Source organism: Diospyros lotus, chromosome 8, assembly GCF_014633365.1.
Source record: "Diospyros lotus cultivar Yz01 chromosome 8, ASM1463336v1, whole genome shotgun sequence".
Taxonomy (NCBI): Eukaryota; Viridiplantae; Streptophyta; class Magnoliopsida; order Ericales; family Ebenaceae; genus Diospyros; species Diospyros lotus.
In genome coordinates, this window is record NC_068345.1 from 26,736,103 (window position 1) to 26,750,524 (window position 14,422).

A 14,422-nucleotide genomic window follows, 5' to 3' on the forward strand; every position below is an offset into this window, starting at 1 on the left:
ATTTATGGTCATAACTCATAACTATGCATTTTCACTCTATATATGCAAACACAAATTTCAAACATTCTAATAAACTATCAATATTCAAGCTCTATAGAGATAGCAAATCAAAATATATAAGAAAGTTGAATTAAACATAATTCAAATCAAATTAAATTAAACATATTTACATTCTTCTCACAGTAGGAAGTATAATCTTTTTTACGTAGACAAAAGCTATATAAAGGTACATTCAAACACAAAACTGTATACAATACCTTCCATTACTTAAAAACTATAATCTTCCTTGTAATATTGTCCATTAATAGAGATATTAGACTGTGCTATGACTGTAAATGGATCATTTGTCTGCATAGTAAGAATGAAATCAGTCAGTTAAAAATTTCTCAATTCTAAAGTTGACTAAAACTAAAGGAGCATTTACCTGAAGAAGCAGAAGCAACGGAGTGTGGCTGAAGAAGGGTGAGAATAGAGAGATGTTGATGAAGATGGAAAAGATGCGGTGGAAAGAGATGGTGATGGTAGAGAGACGATCTAAACACCGACAATCAAAGAAACCAAACATAGATCTCAGCCATTTACTAACAAAAAACAAGTGAAATAATGTAAAAAATATTCATTCAAAGATGCACGCAAGCAAATCATTAATAGAGAACAGAGAGACGTTGGAGCATTTCCAAACAAAAAACGAAAATAGCATTTACATGAAAAAAGGGTGAGAATAGAGAGACATTGCTGAAAATGGTGATGGTGGCAGATGTCAACAACGATCGTAGGATCGAAAGGAATCAACGGCCACGATAATCAAAAGCAAGGTAGGAAGCGATGAGAATAGAGAGACGTCGTGGAGAGAGAGGAGACGTCGCTGTTGGGGGACGCCAGAGGTTCAACATCGGTGTTGTTGCTGGTGAGGATGTCAGTGTTGCTGTTGGGGAGAGAGAGTAAGAGAGAGAGAAACACGGATAGAGACGGGTGAAGACTGAGAGAGAGAGACCTAAATAAAGATTTCACTGGGTGTGGGGGTAATATTTGACTCCCTTCTTTATTAAACTCCGTTAGTAGAAAGGTGAGTTTTAACGAACAAAATCGCACTCGAGGTATATTAGCTTCCGACGCTCCGCTGCAATTTCTTCACCAATCGCTAAACGTAGGGTAGGGTTTTAGCCTCTAACAAGGGGTTCGAGCGAGCGCAGACATGGCGGATGAGGAGCTGCTCTGCGAGGCCTCAAGAAATGGCGACACCAACAAGGTCAGAGCTCTCATAGACTCCGGTACCGACCTGTCTTACTTCGACAGCGACGGCCTAACCCCTCTCATGCACGCCGCCAAGCACGGCCACTCCGATGCGGTCAAATCCCTCCTCGATGCTGGCGCACCCTGGAACGCCCTCTCCCCTTCCAACCTCTCCGCCGGCGACTTCGCCATGGACTCTGGCCACCAGGATGCCTTCGACCTCCTCCTTAATTCTGGTTCATAACGTTGCCCTTACCTTTCTCTTCTGCTTTGATCCATCGCCGTGTTTTAGATGCATTTATCTTTCGTTGATCGCGCCTGACTATCAGAATTCAGGATTCTTTTAGCTCATCCTACAAATTGTGAGAAACCGAAAAGTAGTTTGTAGAAATTTACAACTGAACGAATATTGTTGCCTTGCTGGAACGTTAGCTCAAATATCATTTCCAACGCAACAAATAATGCCGACGTCAAGTTTTTTCTTTTCTTTATCCTGGTTAAACTGCAGGGTCTTGTAAATTTCTTGAAGATTGTACTTAATGTAGGTAATGGGGACAAAGGATCCACAATTTATGGGATCCCACAAATTGAGGATTCATGTTTCCATGTTTTCTGGCTTTGCTTTCTCTATCTTTTAGTTTGAATAATGGGAGATTTAGTGGGTTAGTTTTGTATATAAGATGTTGTAGGTTGATTGTGTTTGGTGTGTGAAGATGTCATTATCATTTATCTTGTAAGATTATATGATATTAGAGCCTAGGTCAGCCGCCTTCGATTTGCCATTCTTCTAGTAGACGAGTTGGCGTTGTTGTCAAAACGCCAGGAACAGAGAAGCTCCGACGTTCGTCGTCGTTCCGGCCTCCCACAACCATGGTTGATCTGCCACCATTCTAGCAGACGAACTCACCGTTGTTGTCAAGTGCCAAGAGCAGAGGTCTCTTGTTCGTCATTTTCAGAAGCTACGTCGTCCATAGCCTATCATTCACGTTGGTCCTCCACGACCATCTCCTTGTGCTAACCATTGTCGCTGCTTTCTCCGATCGCTGGCAACAAGGTCATCACCAAACCTCCATCGTGGTGCAAACCTCGAGTGTCCGCCATCAACGGCTAAGGCTTGCCTGCCATCGCCGGCCAGACCTTACAGCAGCTAAGCATCCAAATCTCGCCTGCTGTTGCTCAAATTACTCCTTGAAGATCTTCCAGTCGCGCCACCACCACCATCACCGTCGCCGCCCTCAGATTGGCCAAACCCCAAGAGCCCAACCGTCGGTGAGCTCCCACGCGCCACCCATTGAATTTGTGCACATATTGTTTTTTGCTTCAATCTCTCTCTTTAGTGTCCCAATTGCAACATTGTTACCATCGTTGGACTCGTCTCACTCAGCCCATTTAGATCCCAGTGGTTTCGACCACTGTCGACTACCGTCGGTCACCACTCATCATCGTCCAACTTTGTCGGTTCCACCAGCGAACTTCTGACACTGCTCCCTACACTTCCTATTTCAGTCCTTTTCTTCATGGTAGCCTATTAGACATCGATCTCAGATTTGATTTTCACAATCTCAGATCTGGTGTGCAGCGTCCCTCTGATTTCATACCAGCAACCACTGTTACCAAAAAATGACCAACTCCGGTACATCTATAACAAAATTGACCAGTATCTCGACTGTCTCCAACTCCTAATTATCCTTTGTTCTTGGTCATTCTAAAAATCCCGCAATACCAATTACCTCTCATAAATTGAATGGGAACAATTTTAGAGAGTGGTATCAGTCAGTATTGCTTGTGATCAAGGGAAGAGGAAAAATGGGATATTTGATAGGAGCAACTGCAGCAGCTCCATCAAATTTTGTCACCTATAGTGTATGGAAAGCAAAAAACTCAATTGCGATGACATGGTTGATAAACTCAATGGAGCAAAAGATTGGGTGTCTGTACCTATTCTACCAAACAACAAAAGAAGTGTGGGATGCAGTACAAGAAATGTACTCAGACCTTGAGGATACATCACAAAGTTTGGAGGTTCGCTTTAAGATTCGAAACACTCGACAAGATACATTATCTGTCACCGAGTATTTTAATACGCTCTCAGAACTGTAGCAACAAATCGATCTGTTTCACAATATTGAATGGAAGTGTATTGATGATGGAGTCTTTTATGCAAGGATTGAATCAAGAATTTGATGATGTTCGAGGACGTATACTTGGCACGAAACCTTTACCCAACCTAAAAGAGGTGTTTGCTGAAGTTCGGTGAGAAGAAACAAGGAGAAAAGTGATGTCCTCTCTAGTACAAAGCTCATCCACCTAAATAGTAGTCCAGGGATTTGCTTTAGCAGCTAAATGAAATGAAGGGTACAATAAAAAAGCAACTCTTGGAAAGGACAAGCGGATGTGGTGTGAGCATTGTAAGAAGTCCAATCATACCAAAGATATGTGTTGGGATATTTATGGCAAGCCTTCAGATTGGAAGCCACGAAGCTAGAGAAAAAAGAATGTTTATGTGGTAGAGATTACAACTGGTGCAGCCTTTCAATCATTTACAATAGAACATATGAAAATGCTTCAAAAATTGATGACTTCCTTATCAATGACTGATGCCTCTAGATCTGTCGCATCAACTTCTACTAGTTCTGCAGCACTTACATCACATAAAGGTATCGTTTCCTAATTGTCGTATAAGGACTCATATGATACTTGGATAGTGGACACAGGTGCTTTGGACCATATGATAAGCTCCAAAATAGGATTCGGTAACTATCAACCTTGTAAGAAAAATGTTGGTATTATTGTAACAGATGGGTCATGTACACAACAACAGGGACAGGAGATATGGAACTTAATGGGTTGAAATTGAATTCAGTCCTTCATGTTCCAAATTTGCAGTGCAATCTACTTTTTGTGAGTAAATTAACCAAAAATTTGAACTGTTTAGTAATGTTTCTTCCTTCTTATTGTAAATTTTAGGATTTGTCATTAGAGAGGACGATTGGGAATGTTAAAAAGCGAAATGGTCTCTATTACTTGTCAGGTATTGGTTCTTCTTCAATACCAAAGTTACCTACTATTTTTTCTTGTTTTTTAATTCCAATATTTTGTTGTGGCATCATAGATTAGGTCACCTCAGTTTCTTTTATCTAAAGCATCTGTACCCTCATCTATTCGTTAATAAAGATCCTTCATCATTCTGGTGTGATCATTGTACTCTTGCTAAACAAACACATGCATTTTATCCACCTCACACATACAAACATTCTATTCCATTCCATTTAATTCATAGTGATGTGTGGGGACCATCATAAGTGTTAAATCTAACCAGGGAACGATGGTTTGTTATCTTTATTGATGACCACCTGGGTATGTTGGGTTTACTTGATGAGAGAAAAATCTAAAGTGACTATCATTTTTAAACAATTCCACAAACTTGTCACAAATGTTTTCTAGTTGTCTATCCATATTCTTCGGACAAATAATGGTCGAGAGTATTTCTCCTATGAACTGAATGAATATCTTCGAGAATATGGGATATTTTATCAAAGTTCATGTGCATATACTTCTCAACAAAATGGGGTTGTGGAGAGAAAAAATCGTCACTTACTGGAAGTTGCTCAATCCATCATGTTTGCTAGCCATGTTCCACACTCTTTTTGGGGTGAAGCAATTCTTACATTAGCATTTCTCATCAATTGTGTTCCCTTCAAAGTCCTTTAATACCGAACACCCCTCAATGCATTGTTATTTGTCTTTCCTTCCTCTCGGGTTCATAGTTCTCTTGAATCTTGTGTGTTTGGGTGTGTGGTATTTGTCCATAATGTTCAACAACCGGGGTAAGTTTGATCCTAAAGCTCCGAAATGCATCTTTCTTTGTTACTCCATCACACAAAAGGACTATAAGTGCTATCATTATTCTACGAAATGGTTCCTGATCTCATGTGATGTTTCCTTTGTCAAGGATCAAACCTTCTACCCCCTAAGTTTCTCTCTAGGGAGAGATTAATTCTCAAGGAGACAGACATTGGGAACCCAATTTCTTCAAGCCCTTTCCTTTAATCTCCTCATCCTTTCCTTCCCAATCCGATTCTATGTCCAAAAACAATAATGATATAGGTCAAGGGGGAGAATCTAACACTATTGACTCAAAACCAATTCTGGTTTACTCTAGGAGACCACAAACTCCAATGCAAACTCAAGAGTATGAACCGATGGCAGATCCCATTACAACGGATAATCAAGAAAAGAATGAGAAAAATGTGCCATGTTGTGAGGAAGAACCTACCAATAACATTGAACTTCCAATTGCCAGAAGGAAAGGGGTAAGGTCTGTATTAGAAATTCCAAGTATCTTATATTGGATTATGTTGCATATACTAAGTTGTCAGGAAATTTCAAAACTTTTGTTGCAAAGATCGATGAGATTCATGTTCCTAGAAATGTTCAAGAGGCACTTCAAGATCTAAATTGGAAGAAAGCTATGTTAGAAGAAATGAAGGCGTTGAATGATAATGAGACTTGGGAGATGGTAAAGTTACCAGAAAGGAAGAAACCAGTTGGCAGTAAATTGATCTTCTTAGTGAAGTATAAACCAGATAGAACTATTGAACGGTATAAGGCAAGACTAGTAGCACAAGGTTTTACTTGAACCTATGAAATTGATTATGAAGAAACATTTGCACCAGTTGCCAAGCTTAACTCCATCAGAGTTCTATTATCCATTGTTGCTAATTTAGATTGAGAACTACACCAGCTAGACATCAAGAATGCTTTTCTCAATGGCACATTAGAGGAAGAGGTATATATGAGAGTTCCTCTTGTATTTGAAGCAAAGGGAAATCCAGATAAGGTATGTAAGATAAAAAAGGCCCTTCATGGTTTGAAACAATCACCTCGGACTTGGTTTACATGGTTCAACACTATTATGAAGGGTCTTGGATACAACCAAGGGTAAGCTGATCACACCTTGTTTGTGAAGAAAAATAAGTCAGGACAACAAGCAATTCTCATTGTATATGTAGACAATATGGTGATCACAGGTGATGATGAAATGGAGATTGGAAATCTCAAAAAAAGACTTCAAGTTGAATTCATGGTAAAAGATTTTGGGGAACTTGGATACTTTCTTGTAATGGAGGTTGCAAGAAGTCACAAAGGGATCTTCATTTCACAAAGAAAGTACACACTTGACTTACTTAAAGAGACAGGAAAACTTGGATGTAAACCTTCTAGTACGCCCTTAGAACGTAAATGGAAGCACAAGGTGTCAAATAGTAATCCTCAGGTGAATAAAGAGAGCTATCAGTATTTGGTAGGAAAACTCATCTACCTATCACTCACAAAACCAGATATTGTCTTTAGTGTGAGCGTGGTACGCTAGTTCATGCATGCTTCCACAAAAAGGCACATGGAGGCAGCAAACCAAATCCTGGGATATTTAAAGGGAAGTCCTGGAAAAGGGTTGTTGTTTAAAAAGACTGGAGTCAGGGATATTATTGGTTTTTCATATGCAGATTGGGCAGGAGCTGTTGATGATAGCAAGTCAACCATAGGGTATTACACAAAAGTTTGGGGTAATCTAGTGATATGGAGAGACAAAAAACAGTCTGTGGTTATTCGAAGTAGTGCAAAAACAGAGTATAGAGCCATAGTTCAAGGAATATGTGAACTCATTTAGATATAGAGATTGATGACAGACTTAAACATGCTAGTAACAACTCCTACGAAGTTGTTTAGTGACAGTAAATCAGCTATTAGTATAGTTCATAATCCAGTTCAACATGATTGAATGAAATATGTGAGGATTGGCGGAGACTTTATCAAGGCAGAGATTAAGAATGGAACTATTGCCTTATCCTACATTCCTACCAAGTCTCAAGAAGTTGATGTTCTAATCAAAGTACTTCAGAAATCAAGTTTCAATATCTATATTTGCAAGCTGGGAATGACTGACACTGACATCTATTCTGCAACTTGAGGGAGAGTGTAGGTAATGGGGACAAATGATCCACAATTTATGGGATCCCACAAATTGAGGATTCATGTGTCCATATTTTCTGGCTTTGCTCTCTCTATCTTTTAGTTTGAATAATGGGAGATTTAGTGGGTTAGTTTTGTATATAAGATGTTGTAGGTTGATTGTGTCTTGTGTGTGAAGATATCATTATCATTTATCTTGTAAGATTATACTTAATATTTGGAAAACCACTCTCCAAGCCCAACTGGACACAAGTTATGATCCATGGGGACAACTCCCTAATTGCCTCTTGGCATGCACATGACAGCTTCATGAGGTGGGACTCAGCTTACGGAGCCCAGCAGCTGTGGGCTTGCCATACCCAACTCCCCAAACTGAGGTGGCTCGAGCGCCATCAGCTAAATTGCAATTGCCTCTAGTGAAAATATTGCCCTCACCATTGCTTTGAAAGACAGTCTTCATAGCAGGTTGTCCATGTCTTCACTTCCCTTGAATCAGGGATTCTGGGGTTGTGTTTGGTGTTTGTCAAGGAAAGTTCCTTCCCTCTGATGCGCTTACCTTTAGAGAGAGATTGTGCACTGAGGAAAGAAGTCCCCAGTTGGACACTTGAATTTTAAGCCTACTTGTTGGATGTCAACAAGATGACATCTTGATGCCAGGAATGCTCCCCAATTTTTTTTTTAGATAGAAGGGTGTGAGCTGCCTGTCTGATGATGTGAGGGACCTTCCTTTTATTTGCACCAAGAGGTCCCATAAAAGCTTCCCTCTTAGACAGCAAAGAGGATACTCATCCTCTGGAAGCTTTGTGCACACTGCCAACTCTCTCTCAGGGTCATTGTATCCTTCCCTACCCAAGCCATTTAGTCCCCCAGGCAGCTTGATGTTACCATTGCATACTAGATCCCCTATTCTCTCACACTTTTATTCCATTTGGTGAACACCAGTCTGTTGTCATTCATTCTCACACACAACTAACTCAATGGACATGAGTGCATTTATTGTTATTCATTCTTATATCATCTTCAACTTGAATTCCACTCACTTCTTTTGAGTCAACTTAGGCATTAAATAGCTATCAATTTAACCAATATGATAGTTTGCTTGCATTTATTTTTTTATGATATCAGTTTCCATTCTTATGTATGCATTCTCATGACTATGAAGGTGTGTTCCTGGTTGTCTGCCTAATACTTTCTTGAACTATGATTATACTTGCCCTTCATTTATTAAGTATAATTCTACTCATTTTCTTGCACTTCCGTTGTTTAATAGTTATGCATTTCACGATTCAAGCCTGAGATCCAATTTCTGGCTGATCTCTGGCTCAAGATGCAGTGTTGCTACAGGTAGCAAAAGCACAAATGACTTCGTTGTCCAAACAAAACAAGGTCCATAATAGAGTAGGAAGTCATTGAATAAAAATGAGTATGGGGGTGTCCACATGAGTTTGTAAGCAAGAACATATAGCTCATCCTAGTGTTTTAAAAAGACTCTTTTAGCCCAAAGCACAAAGCGCAATTCCTTAAGAGCTTTTTGTGGACAAAGCTCAGTGATGTAAGTTGAGTGCTGTCAAAACACACTTTCGTTGCGGTTTTATCTAAGTTGTGAAGCACCATAAAGTGCTCTTTAGTTGCAGTTTCATATGAATCGTGAAATGCTATAAAATGCACTTTCAATATAGACTGCTGGATTTTTTTAAATTTGTGTTATGGTGTGGCTGCTTTTATGGAATCCTTACCAAGAAACAGCTGTCATCAGATTTTAAAAAATATCTAAATAAAATCAGTAACAAAGAATGCTCAAGAAGAAACGCGCAGACTTCTGATGGAAGATGAAGACTGTGGATCTTTCATCTTTTCAACGAAGAATTCATCATATTCAATGGACTCCAGATTCCTAGAAATCCCCTCATTCTTATTTAGTTTTCCTTTTAATGAATGCTTTTTAATAAATTATTTTTTTTATGCTTATTAAAGTGTATACCCTTGATTTTGTTTATGTGCACTTCACTTTACTTAAGTGTGTGCTTTGGCTTTGCACTTAAGCTCCATATGCTTACTGCATTTAAGTGCAATTAGTGCTTTTGAAAACATTGGCTTATCCTGAAAACAATTAAAATATAGGGTACTTAATTAAAGCATGCTCATAGGGTTGCTTTATATATGATATACAATTCCATATTTGAGATACTAGAAATAACTTTAACCTATGATCTCTTGAAAACTTGGTTCTCTCATGCAGATGGTTTTGAAAAGTTGTATCATTCAGATCTATGAAGCATGTACACAAACATGGGGACACGATATTTTTCAAAAAAGTGGGACATGACACATTCAATATAGGTTAATTAATAAAATAGTTTTTATGTTTTTAATGGCATAATAAAGTATCAAAACTATATTCTAAACTTATAAATATGTATTTAAAATTTATAAGCCAAAATTCTAAATGAATAACTTCTAATCTATTAGCAATCAACTCATAGTCCAAACATCTTTGCCCCTCACAATCCAGTTGATATTTAAAGAGCTAGAGAATAGAAGTAGGAAGAGTACAGAAACTGAAGAGTCATGCAATCAAAACATGGAGAAACAAAAGAATCATGCAATTACCAAGTCAAAAAACTGAAGAGTCAAAAAGAAAACCCCTTACTTTTTAGTCTTAAAAGTGTCTACATAGGGGACAGAAGTGTCCTACGCATGTCCCCTCCCCATATCATTTTAAAATTTTTAAGAAAGGGTTGGGGCACCGCACATGGGAGTGTCCGACACATTGTTGACTCTGGTACAGAAACCGTTGGGAAGTGTTTGTGCTTTATAGATTCAGATTGATTTAGCACCTGACCAATTTCAATGATTTAGTATATGCACCTGAACAATTCATTTCTAATGTTTTCACATCGATTTAGCAGTAGCTCTGCTTTCTCACAAATATAATCTTCATTCCTATTTTAGTTTCAGATATTTTATTTCCCCACTTTTTTGTGGCTCTCAGTAAGTGTAATCTATAGGGATACAAGCTGAGTTGATCCTGGGAACAATTGCAAGAAGAGCAAAGCCAACTGGCAACTCCGATGGTGACTACTTGGAAGATAGGATTACATTTAGTGAGGATAAGCTAATGGACTCCAATAGCAAGGCTGTCATGATGGCTTGGGAGAAACCACTGATGGAGGCACATGCAAAGGCTGTTTGCTCAGGAGGTGGGCACATACTGAACATTGGATTTGGAATGGGACTTGTGGATGCTGCAATACAGCAATATGCACCTAGTACCCACACCATTGTTGAGGCTCACCCTGAGGTCTATGACCGTATGCTTCGTGCTGGTTGGGGTGAGAAGGAGAATGCAAACATAATATTTGGTCGTTGGCAGGATGTTCTTCCTCAACTCAAATCTTATGATGGTAAGACAAGATTCAGGAGCAGTTACATTACATGCTGAGCAGATGAATATCTGATTAATATTCACCCTTACTTTTGGCTTATAGGAGGTGTAAATATGACTAGTAATGCTAGTCTGTTTAAATAATGTTTGGGGTATTTTTCACTTGAAAATGCCATTTGAAGATTTTTCGTGATAGAAGTTAAAATTTTTCAAATTTGTTAATGGAAAAAATGACTCCTAGCTCAGATTGTTACTAGCAATTGTGTGTTCTCTCATCCACTAAGGTGTTAAAGTGGCTTTTGTTGTGTTTAGAACTACCCCCACCCCTCTTTTACTGCCCAAAACAAGAGTTTTCTTATGTTTTGTATTTCAGTTGCACATGAATTTCTTTTTCCTCCCCACCTTACTTTTTTCTCATGGACATTATATTTATAAATGGAATTCTGGTAAATTGTGAAAAAAAAGAGAAATGTAATGAAATGGAATTCTGGTACTTTGGTTTGAAAACACCTTTTACACTGGAGATATATTATTGGAGAAATTAAAAGGAGAATGGACAATGGAGAGTTCCAAAAGTCGCGGACAAGGAGTGGATAGAAGTGCACCATTTTTCTTTGCACCTCTACTGGGCTTCATGATATCTGCATGGACTTCTTTTGGATAACCATGAATTAAACAAGAAACACCTTATTGAACTAGATTTATACAACTTCCACCTTTTATGTTTTTAAAATGCCACTAAAGATTATATTTATATCTAGGACCCGCATAAGGTAGGATGAGACACTTGTATGGGATGTCCTAGGAATGTGGAATTCTAGCTCATTTCTGTCATTTTCTTTATACCTGATCGTATTATTATCAAGTGGATCTCTTTCAGCTTCCTAGCTGTATTGTTTGTCATATTTTGTCAACAATCTCTGTATATATATGAAAATGCTTATTAATATTTGTAGCTGTAGATACTTGCAGAATCTTTGATGAAAAGTACTTGTTTAACAAATAACATCCTGTTCAACCACTCAAACAACCTGACTACTGAGCAAGTATATGGAGACAAAAATAGCATTTTGATTATGTCTCAAGTAATTATGTATTTGAGATTAGTTTTTCTTTTTTACTCATTTTCCTACTTAATAGGAAATTATTGCTAATTAATTTAAATAGCAAGTAGTATCAATGCATTAACCCATGCTCATTCTTTTGATTTTTTCAGGTATTTTCTTTGACACTTATGGGGAGTATTATGAAGATATGAGAGAATTCCACCAGCATCTTCCTTCATTGTTGAAACCTGGTGGCATCTACTCATTTTTTAATGGCCTTTGTGGAGGTAATGCCTTCTTTCATGTTGTATACTGTCAGTTGGTTTCTCTAGAACTGGAGAGTTTGGGTTATTCCACACAGTTCATACCACTACCTGTAAAGAATTGTTTGGGAGAAGAAGTTTGGGAGGGTGTGAAACACAAATATTGGCAGTTGGACACATATTACCTCCCTGTTTGTCAGTCTATACAGGATTCTGAATAATACTTTGGTTCAATATTTCTTCTTGATCTTTAATATGGTTAATCAGTGGAGAAGTCAGTATCTTTTACTGTTCATGTCATCCTTTGTTAGAATTTTGGATGGTTAGGGATTATATAGAATTGATCCTTTATGAATCTAATGCTTGTGGCCATATTCTTCTTGAATGTATGAGCTTGTGAATTTTATGCTTGCTGGTAAGCTGAGACTTGGTTTTAACTTTTAAGTTCCCCACCCCCAAACACTTTTTCACTTTGTTGCATGCTCTGTACACATGCTCTGAAGTTATATAGCTTATGAGCAGTGAATGAGATTTGTATGTGCTTTGGTTTGCCTGGAAGGAACCCCATGGAAGAATTTAATCATATTGTCTACTTCAACAATGTTTCCTTTTTTTTGTGTGTGTGGATGATGTCCTCTTAAAAGGAATTATCATTGTTGGACTTGGGTTATTTGATTGACCTGTAGTCATTGGTGTTCAAATGCAAAAGTACTTTTTCAGCCCATTCAAACAGCAGTCATATTTCTTGTCTTGGAAAATTGGGGCTCATGTATTGTATATACATGTAGCATACAATAATTACAACATAAACTGGAAAGCGAGTTTCAAATTTCTATTGTTTAATTTGATGTGTGTTGATGTGAGAAGATCAAGAAGAAAAGGAAAGCAGCGTTCAAGGAGAAAAGGAAAGAATCCTTTCACCTGTCTGCTTCCAGAATACTGTGCTTTTAGGAAGTTTCTAAAATTCATCTAAATCTTGTTCTTTTGGATAGTTTCCTAATCTCAAATTAGGATACTTTCCTAAGTGTATTTTATTGTAATCTTCTTTGTTATAATCTTTCCTAAAGCTGTAAATATTCAATCCTATAACTAGGGCTGTTTGTGAATAAGATTGCTATGCTTTTGGTCCAAATTTACATAGTATCAGAGCCACGATTCTAAAAGAATTCCGGCCGTCATTGCCCTTCTAGCTTTGTGTGTGCATCTTTTTGTCTTCATTGCCATTCCCTCAATTAATACCTACTGTTCTGTCTCACTGCACTTCTTTGCTCCATCTATTTCTTCGAAATCATGTCGGAGATCTCTGAGATTGCTCCATCAGTGACCTCGGGAGAAACTAACACCTTTGATACTCCGCTGGGAGGTCTACCTACCGGCGATCTACTTGGAATGCATCCATCTTACTGGTTGGATGGACTAAACTATCTGCAGCGGGCTCAACTGGTAAAAACTTTTCTAAAGGGAAGAGGAAAGCTCAATCATCTAACTGCTCCAGGCCACAGTGCATCGGATCCTGGATTTCCAGCATGGGATATAGAGAACTCTATGATCATGTTGTGGTTATGGGAGTTAATTAGGCGTATGTTGAATCTAGGATCAATTATTACACAAGAAATCACACTCTCACAGCCAAATCTCACCCGATAGAAACAGTAATAGACAAACAAATATTAGAGTGAATCAAAACAATAACAGAAAAGTAAAGAGACAAGAATCTTATCCTGATTCAGGCATGAAATGCCCTACATCCAGATTGCTAGTGATCGAGATAGACTCCACTAGAAAATGATCAAGAATACAACACTCCCTCTCACACACTCCTAGCTATGAACAATAATCTCTCTTCCTGAGAATACAAAGGACCGAGCAATGCTCTCCCTTAATTCTCTCTAGACCCCGTGTGAGATAAAACAAGAAAACTGAATGCTGAATCATGCCCTCTCGAGAACCTATCTGCCTCTATTTATAAGAGATAAAGGCAGTTACAACTGGACTTATATGCAAATAGAAAGAAATAAAAGGACTACTGGAAATAACTTACAGCAAGTTATTTCCGTTATATTTTAAACACAAAATATAAACATACAAAATTATTCCCAACTACATACTAAAGCCCTCTACCGAGACTTGAAAGCTTAACTAATGCAAATCATAACAGTGTATCTATTCTAAAGTCCAGGATGATTTGATTATTTTTTAAATCAAAATGAAATTGAGTAATACTTAAGTAAGGGGGTCTTACTGTTACTGAGTATTAGAACAAAATGAATGGCTATTGGCTGGAACTTGACCACTACCAAAACATTAAAATGGTATGTGGTAAAGATGTAACCACTCTCAATTCTATATAGGGTTGGCAATGGTTCGGTTACCAAAACCATAACCAAACCAAACTTAAATTACTAAAACCAAAACCAAACCATTACCCATTGGTTTTAAAAATTAAAAACCATAACCAAATCATTCGGTTTTGGTTCGATTTCGGTTTTAACTATGGTTTTTTTAGTTTAATCCATACCAACAAA

The 14,422-nt window shown here is 38.0% G+C and overlaps 1 protein-coding gene across 3 annotated transcripts; it reads left to right on the plus strand.

Annotated features, from left to right (window-relative positions):
• Positions 1-1,065: 1,065 nt before the first annotated feature.
• LOC127807396 (protein arginine N-methyltransferase 2) lies at positions 1,066-12,282 on the plus strand. 3 transcript variants are annotated; one of them, XM_052345214.1, is made up of 4 exons: positions 1,195-1,469; positions 4,201-4,264; positions 10,212-10,607; positions 11,805-12,282. In XM_052345214.1, exons 1-4 carry the CDS (start codon positions 1,344-1,346, stop codon positions 12,116-12,118), a joined length of 900 nt encoding a protein of 299 aa, XP_052201174.1. In that variant the 5' UTR covers positions 1,195-1,343; the 3' UTR covers positions 12,119-12,282. The 3 variants fall into 3 exon arrangements, with proteins under 3 accessions (XP_052201173.1, XP_052201174.1, XP_052201175.1); XM_052345215.1 differs by lacking the exon at positions 1,195-1,469 and adding an exon at positions 3,332-3,890; XM_052345213.1 differs by lacking the exon at positions 4,201-4,264 and having other exon boundaries at positions 1,066-1,469.
• The last annotated feature ends 2,140 nt before the right edge of the window (positions 12,283-14,422 follow it).

What these genes read in the sequence shown, in the direction of transcription:
- LOC127807396 (XM_052345213.1), top strand. Translation starts at nt 1,196, where the DNA reads ATGGCGGATGAGGAGCTGCTCTGCGAGGCCTCAAGAAATGGCGACACC. An exon ending in CGACCTCCTCCTTAATTCTG is followed by an intron (nt 1,470 to 10,211) that starts GTTCATAACGTT and finishes TGTAATCTATAG; the next exon opens with GGATACAAGCTGAGTTGATC. An exon ending in TCAACTCAAATCTTATGATG is followed by an intron (nt 10,608 to 11,804) that starts GTAAGACAAGAT and finishes TGATTTTTTCAG; the next exon opens with GTATTTTCTTTGACACTTAT.